The 8,594-nt window shown below is 32.0% G+C and overlaps 1 protein-coding gene across 2 annotated transcripts in view; it reads left to right on the forward strand.

Moving 5' to 3' along the window:
* LOC129229262 (dual specificity calcium/calmodulin-dependent 3',5'-cyclic nucleotide phosphodiesterase 1-like) overlaps window positions 1-8,594 on the forward strand; it is a 223,969-nt gene that overhangs the window by 202,571 nt on the left and 12,804 nt on the right. For both annotated transcript variants that reach the window (XM_054863532.1, XM_054863533.1), the window contains exon 12: window positions 1,821-1,944. In XM_054863532.1, the coding sequence (XP_054719507.1) occupies window positions 1,821-1,944 (124 nt within the window). The remainder of the gene's footprint in view (window positions 1-1,820; window positions 1,945-8,594) is intronic.

The following is an 8,594-nucleotide window of genomic DNA, read 5'->3' on the forward strand; positions in this document are numbered from 1 at the left end:
TATGGTTTCGCAAAAGAGGCGACTGCTTTGTAATTAGTTGTGGGTATATCAATATTGAATAGTAAACTGGCTGTTTCTGGAATGTAGAAATTAACTCGAAATTTTTTTTCATCAACGAAATTTAAACATGACTATTATAAATGTCAATGTAACCGAAATGAAAAAGGAATACTGAGATAAAAATGAACTATCAATCGGGGACAGCGTTACTATCCTACCGAAATCCAATTAGCTTTGTTAGTGGTACTGTAATCTTGTAGCGTAAATACCAGACGTATTCATACACCATTTCAAAAAATCTTATTAAAGCGTTCCCGTGAAAACCAAACAGAAAAATAAAAAAGACTGAATGACTGAAAAATAGATGAAAACACGAGTGTGTGTTAATTAATTTATTTGGTCATTATGCCAAACCAGTATTGTACGTTGAGAGTGAGATAAGTATTTTTGAGTTATTTCTATAGAAATGTAGCCGCAAAGCAGAACTTTGGGTAATCAAGTATCAGATACGATTTTACGTCATTGGTTACAATTTTTAAAACTTCAGTACAGTAGACCCACCAATGAATAAACACCCCCTGTGAATGAACACCTCGTAATGTTTTTGAAAAAATAACGTTTTAAACCATTTGACAGTAGCAATTTCCATCTGCCCATTTCCAGAAAGAAAACGACTAGAAAACACTGTGTTTGTCGTTTGTCCACTGGTTGAGGCGTTCATTCAATGGGTTGAAAGACTTTTTTTCAATTCAACCAAAAAAAAAAAAAAAAGATGCAGAACTAAAAGTTTTTCCAATCCTGATATATCTAACAGTCAATTCACTGACCGAGTAACGCTGACGTCATTAGTAATGAAACTCACGCCATAGCATGCGTGGCGGCATTATTTCATTGTTGAAGCACCAAATATTCAGTAAGTTATTTATAATTTGAAACTATTTGTTGGCAATGTTTGACATGCAGGGTGATACTTGATTTTCACAAGCCTGAATTGGAACCGGTAACTTAGCTGTTTTACTGGCGAGACTGTCATTTCAGGAGAATCAAGAAAAGAAAAAGTGGGTCAACCATAACGCTATTCACTGGAGTTAGGATTAAACTTTCAACTATCAAAATATCATCAAAAAGGCAATTTGCTTCGTTCAAATGGAGAAGCAATTTTAATCCGTCATACCTTGATTAGCGGTTTTCTAGCCTTCGAAATATAATTATATGTATCATCTAATGCAGTGGTACCCAAAACCGTTTTCGGCCCGCATGCTGGACCTCATATTTAAATTATTCTCGTGGGCTTGAACACATAAAAAAAATTAAAAATATTTCATTATTTTCTAACAAACATGGGAAAATATGGAAAGGGAAAGATAATTACAAACCAATAATTGTTTTTATCGATTACTTGATGGTTATTTCATTAAACTCATGCTTTCCAGAAGCCAATTTCTGAATATTTGGCTTAAAATTTGCGACATGTCACTAATCGTGCTTTTCGATTTGTAACATTGATCAAAACAACGGGCCACTCGGATCTGCTTCACAGGACGGATGTGACTCTTGAGCCATAGTTTAGGCATCACTGATCTAAAGTGTTTTTACTGCCATATGCTAAATGCTGCAGCAAATGTTGACTTGTCGGTCTACCCTATTACTCACAGTTGAAGAAGTTGAATAATCTGCTGTTTTCCATGAGACATGCAAAGAGCAGGATTAAGTCACAAAATTCTTAGATGCAGTTACAAATTCTTTCATGCAGTTACAAATTCATGTGAGTTATCAAATTTTGAAACTCTTGTGAAAATGTTTTATTCATATACCCTTAGTTCAATGGACAAAGCCAAAGTATTATCCCTGATGCTGCACTGTTGCGATATAAGTCATCCAGCAAAAGATTGGAACCTTCACTTCAGGTGGACGCAAAGGCTAATGGAGGAGTTTTTTAGACAAGTAAAAATTTAATTTGAAATTGTTTTAAATTAACATGTTTTTATACAAGTAATACAGTGGACGCTGGTTAGTTGAATCAGTGGTTAATTCGAAACAAACGCTTAGATGAATCAAATCGTCAAAAACAGAACAAAATCCAGTTTTATTGAATTAACTGCTTTATTGAATCAACCGCTTTATGGAATCAAAACTGTTTAGAACAAACGTGATTGATATAAGCGGCAGCCACTGTGGTTCATTTTGAATTATTTTAAATAAATGAGTTTTAATAGGTAATGCATTGGACGCCGGTTTATTGAATCAAACGCTGTAATGATTCAAATCGTCAAAAACAGAACAAGATCCAGCTGTAGTTTATTTTAAATAAATTAAAATAAACAAAAAAAGTACTTTTTAGAAAACAATTGGTCCTATGCTGTAACTCTATTTACTTAACTTAAATAACCACCGTGCGAAAATTTCGGACATTGCACTCTTAATATTACTTTTTTAAATATATTTAGGAACAAATTATCATTTTTTTTGGTCTTAATAATTGATGCCTGTAGCTTTAACTCAGACATACATATTTGTTTACAGATTACCATCAGTTCAAACAATTAATAAATAAAATGTAAACAATTTAAGTAATATTTTTAATTCATTAAAAAAATTTAAAGTAAAAATTTGAAAAACTACTTTTTTATTGCTTATGAAATTTATTAGTAATGTTCTTGCCTTATTAGGTGCATTATTCCTGGTCGATTTGATGTTTTTTATTGACATCCAAGAAGTTTCAGATCTTTTTCACACCCAAAACCGTAGGTTCGTTCGTTTTGGAGGAAGGGGATAGGAACCTTTTACAAAATCGTTGTCTGTATCCGCCTCTGTATGTGGTTAACTGTTTTTATGTGAAAGGATGTTTAGGTTTTTATTTATTTATTTTTTTTTCACGAATGGAATTCAAGATCTTTCTGCTTCTAAAGTCATAGTTAACTACTTACGGAAATTCCACTGATGATATTGAACTGTCACTACTTAACAAACATGACATAACGAAGTATTTTTAGGCTAGTGTAAAAAAGGGAACTTTAGAGAGATACAAATGAGTTCTAAAATCGCTCTTTTAAGTACAAGAACTAATAATTTAAGCAATTGCTTTAAATAATAAAGCATTTATTGCAAAACCATATTGTGTAACTGCCACTATCGTAAATTTCCTAATGAAATTTAATTAGCACTCATTTGAGTAATTACAATTTTAATGAATGCTCAAATAACAAATCTGAGTTGGTTGTCTTTTTTTAAATTAATTTTTTATCGCATATGATATAAATAACTTAGCTTCAAATAGGCTTATTAATAAAAATATCATTTTAATAATTAGAGGAGGAGGTATTTAGTACTCTAAAAAATTTGGTCCCGGTAAATAATCATTTTAAAGCTGTTTTTTTTTTTTAATCTGTGCTACATTTTGGGAAGAAAACTTTAAGATGAAAATCATTTGGTAACTAAAACTGTTTACATCATACTTAACCTAGTTAAAACTTTTATTACATTTTACTAATGAAAAAAGTTGATTGCTGATATTTTTTTAACCTGAAGAAAAAATTATATGATTTTCTGCTTAAAAAAATAATTGCAAAAAAGTTTTAGTCCTTAATAGTTTTTTTAAAAATGTAAGACTATTTCAGGGCTACTTAACGATAAATTTTTTTAACAAAATAAATGAAATAACTACAATAAAATTATTTAAGCTGTTATTTAAAAGGTTATCTTCATGAAAATGAGTATTTAAGCAGCTGTCTTTTTACAAGTGTTCTAGTAACATTTGAGCTTGTCATCGAGATTTGTTTTTTAAATAACAAACAATAAGTTAACATTCTACTACTAAATTTAACTCATAAAAAATGGCATGATAATGCAAATTTTGTTTTTCTTCGTCAAGGAAAAATTAACTTTATCCATTTTTTTACCTTACAAAAAAAAATCAATGCCGATGCATAGAAAAATTTTCTTATACGAAGATTGTTGTAACAGCTCGGACTTTCATTAATTTTTAAATAAATTTTGAGTTCCTAGCGAAAAGCAATCAATGGTTCCGACATTCGACATACTTTTGTGTCTTGGAATATTTAATGAGGGGAAACGTTTTAGAAATTAGTCGTTTATGAATGTACCCCAACAATACCGCTAAAAGAAAACGAAAGCGCAAAAAACTTTAGTGCTGTTATGTTTATTGCTTTATTTGGCCCAAAATTTCAATCATCATAAATTCCTCTGTACTAAGATTCTGAATCTTTCTTAAGAACAAAAATGTGCGTTTGCATGACTCTTTCCTCAGCCCCGAGAAATTACAGCACTTCGGATAGAAATCGAAATTATAAAAGTATTTTATCTTCTAATTTTTGCAGCTTAAGCTGTTGCAAGATTCTTTAATAGAAAATTTGAAAAAGAATTTTAACATTATGCATCGTACTCCCTTAATTTTCATGCAAACATTTTCGTCAAATCATCTGCGTGAAAATATTATAAATTGCGCTGTTTTCCGTTTCATCTGACATCCCTGGTCTAAGAGATGGAAATAGAAAACTTAGAGTGTTAAAAGTTCTCAAATTTGACTTAATTTTAAATTCGGTTTAATTTTGAAATGATTGACTGAATGTATTATTATAATGTGTAAATATGTAGCATGAATTTGTTGTATTGTCATGTGAGGTATAAGTATTCTTTTTAATCCATTCGGGTTTTTTTTTATTTGCGCACAAACATTTTTTTTAATACTAAGCACACTGTTTCCAAAAATCTAAAGCGTTTCATTTCGAGGAAAAAAATTCTGGTCACCTTGCCTATTATTCCTAACCCAAGGGCCTGAGCATTAGCTTTTATTTTTAGCCGACGAATGCTTTGCATGAGTAGTTTCAGGTAACCATGGAAAAAACAAAGACAAAAAAGAGAACGAAAAGTAGTAGAATGGATAGTCAAACGAGAGCAGATGTGTACTTGATTGAATTTATAAGTACTTCATTTTTTTATGTTATATAGGTAAATTATAATTAATAACACATTGAGAAAAAAAACTAACTAAATTCATTAAAAAAATTTTAAAATACTTCTTTATTACTTTTTATTAATGTGCAAAAATTGCAATTTACTTCTGAGATATTGAATTTAAAAACTCCATTTGGCTAAATGAATTAAATATAGTGGGAAAATGTTTCTATGCGAGATCCCAAGTAGGAAAAAAGCAACTGCCAATCTATTTTATTGTTACGATTTTTAAAAAATGGAGATTGTTTTGATGATTGCATGTGCAATATTATCAATAACAAATTATCTTTTAAGTATAAATAATATATTTTTTTTTTCATTTTATGTTTGATCATTAATGTTCAAAAACATTAAATGCTAATATGTGTATATATTTTTAATTTTAAGCTCTATATCATCTATAATATTGTTCCCAATATATGAACTATATTTTTTAACTTTGCCAATTTAATTAATGTTTTCGTTTGCTGTTATTATTTTAGAACTTAATCACAAACATAATTTGTTATTGCATGATTGTTCTATTTTGATATGTAAATGCATTATGTTCTTAAATGCTGCCTCCAATGTACAGTCATAGAAAAAAAAACGAAACACTTTTCTTTCTAGCATGTATAATGGCTGAATAATTAAAAGAAAGGTGTCATCCAACTTGTTTTAAAGTCTTCTTCAAAACTACGTAAGTTAAATTTTGATAAGGGACCATATACAAAGCAAAATGAGCACCAACTCTTGATTTTCAAATAGGAACCCCCATTTTTTGCTACATAGTTATGTTTAGACAGCAAAATTCAGCCAGGGTACGAAATTTCACTGCATTCCGTGCAGTAGAACAGGAGTTATTAACAAAAAACGTTTTAGGGACCGTCACCACATTGAAAACGCTTCTTTCAAGGTCACGGCTTATCAAGTAACGGAATGTAAAAAAAAAAGAATACTTTCATTTAATTTGAATTTTGACATCTTGAATTCAAATTATGTTTTTCGCAATCGCGAGTGTATGTATGTAGGCGTGTGTGTTTGTGTGTGGGGGGTATAAGTGTTTGTGTGTAGGGGATATGTGTATGTGTGTGAAGGCATATGTGTTTGTGTCTGTGTGCAGGCATGAATGTGTGGGTATTTGTGTGTATGTATAGGTGTCTGTATGTGTTTGTGTGTGTGTATGTGTGTGTAGTAGTGTATGTATGCGCGTGTGTGTAGGACATGGATGCAACCTGGAGACGGCTTTCGCTATAGGAACAGCATCGTGAGGAGCCGGTCGACGGTGATGATGCGGAGGATGGCGGTGGGAAAATAAAATGATAGCACGCCAAAAACAGTCAAATGAAAGCAATACGCAATCGTGATTGCTCAAAAAAAAAAAAAAAGATCGAGATTATCCAACTCAATTCATGATTTTTTTAAGTTCTCTTTTTTCCGTAATTCGATACTTTTTGGCCGATAATGTTGCGCCACAAAGCGATTTACGGTCGCAAACTTTTTTTTTTTTTAAGATTAAAATATTTACTGATTTTTGTCTATCTGGATTAACCTAAGAAAGACGGATGGGGTTTGGCTGGTCCATCGTATATATCGTTGCTTAATAAATCGAGTAATGACAAATTGAAAGTAATGGAACTTTTTGTTTTTTTTAATATGAACCTATTGGATTGCTTATATAATCATTCAGCAAATTAGCCTCATAGAAATGAAAATATTCAACTTATTCCTAGAATCATGATGTGAATATCTTTGATAAATGTATTGCACCTATGTTACAGGTTCATTTTGGAATGAATAGAAAGTCTTTTGATGTAAAATGGAATCGCGCGTTTTTGATTTCGCAGAACATCGGCAGAAGTTTGGGCCATCGCACACAAAAATATAAAAAATATGACACAACGTGGGAAGACGCAGCATTAAATAGATTGGAGACTCGAGCGAAGCAAGGTCCATCTATTCCGTGAAAATTTGCTCTAAATACATAAAATGAACGAAGTATCAATCTAAAAAATAAAACAGAAACAGGAGAATATAAATACCCGTCAATGCGCAAACCGTTCATACTCGAACTTTATTTGGGAAAAATTTGGTTATTTGAATTAACACAGTGGACAAACACAGTCATTGTTCTAGCGGCTTTTTTGTAATCAAAAAACGAGAATTTGTTTCAAATCCAAATTTGATGCGGAAGATCATAATGCGTGGTATTATTAAAAAAACATAACACAATTGGCGATTTTAGTTGAAGATGTAATGACTCTTAAAAGCAATTTAGGAAAAGAATTTCCCAATGCTGTTTCTAGCAACGAGATTCGAGATGGTCCAACCCGTAATTTAAAGAGACAAAAACATTTTAGCTGAAGCCGAGGTGAACCAAAATCAGACGTCTTGCCATTTCTCTGATTTTGGAACTTTGCACTAGCAAACAAAGCTTAGCATTATTTAATTTTGTATCGTGAACCACATACTTGCAAACAAACATTTTCTATACTGCCGTGCTAAGCGCAAAAGTCGTATCTGCAGCTGAGTTCAAAATGAGAAATTGCCGTTTAAAGTTTCGTGCCTCCATGTATTTGATTCGGGTGCAACTTTTCAGATTTTTTTAAAAATTATTTCTCATTGACAAATGACCATAAAATATTGTATTTAGTTGAAATATGTGACAAGGAAGCACCTGGTGACCGTAACACAATTTTGATGAAAAGTGCAGATACCACTTTTGTGCTTAGCACGGCAGTATAGTATAGCTACCCGCCAGGCGCTTTTATCGATCCTTAGGCTACAATTCCGTCCTTGCTGTGGATCTGGCAGACTGGAATCGGAATCAAATCGTGCTGTATGCAGAAGGCATGCCATTGAAGCTGAGAGCGCGAACAAACTGGTAGGTAAAGTAAATTTATCTGCTGTATGTTTACGGTGTCTTACTAGTGAGATAAATTTTCTCCATCCACCAGTTTGTAGGCACTCTCAGCTTCAATGACATGACATCTGCTTCATTGCTCAGTTAAACCTAGTTCGGGGCTGTTATGCTCATTATTCGGACCAAGAGCCGCCTTCGATAAGATTATCAAACCGCAATTTTATCGCAGTGAAAACTCGGGCCACATTCGAAGCTGGTCTAAGTGGCACGTTGTTTGCTTGAAGTATAAGATCAGAAAGCAGAATTTGAGTTCCAGTGTCATACAGTTGAAGCAAATATTCAGATATCGGATTCTGAAAAACATGCGTTTCATAAGATAGGCATTCGGTAGTTGATAACAAGAATTTATTATAACTCTCTCTTTCGATATATTTCCATGTTATTCGAAAAAGAGGAAAATAATTTGAAATTTTATCTTTGTCTTGCGAGATTGATTTTAATGTCAAATCACGGATAATGACACAGAAAGTAGGTAGAAAAATAGTATTTAAATTATAATTAAGAATAGGAAAAAACTCAACTTAATCTAACACTCAAATTAATGTTTTGTTAAATCTTTGATGAAGTAAAAAAAAAAGTTCACAATTAGCCACAACTATTACTTTTGTGCAGAATACGGGCTCAAAGCACGCGGCTCACTACTGCGACTGACATTTCCTCTCCTAAATCTTAACATACTGAAAATTATTCAAACACTTTACAAAGAAAAAAAATAATA

The sequence above is a fragment of the Uloborus diversus genome, chromosome 9, assembly GCF_026930045.1.
Source record: "Uloborus diversus isolate 005 chromosome 9, Udiv.v.3.1, whole genome shotgun sequence".
In the NCBI taxonomy this organism is placed as follows: domain Eukaryota; kingdom Metazoa; phylum Arthropoda; class Arachnida; order Araneae; family Uloboridae; genus Uloborus; species Uloborus diversus.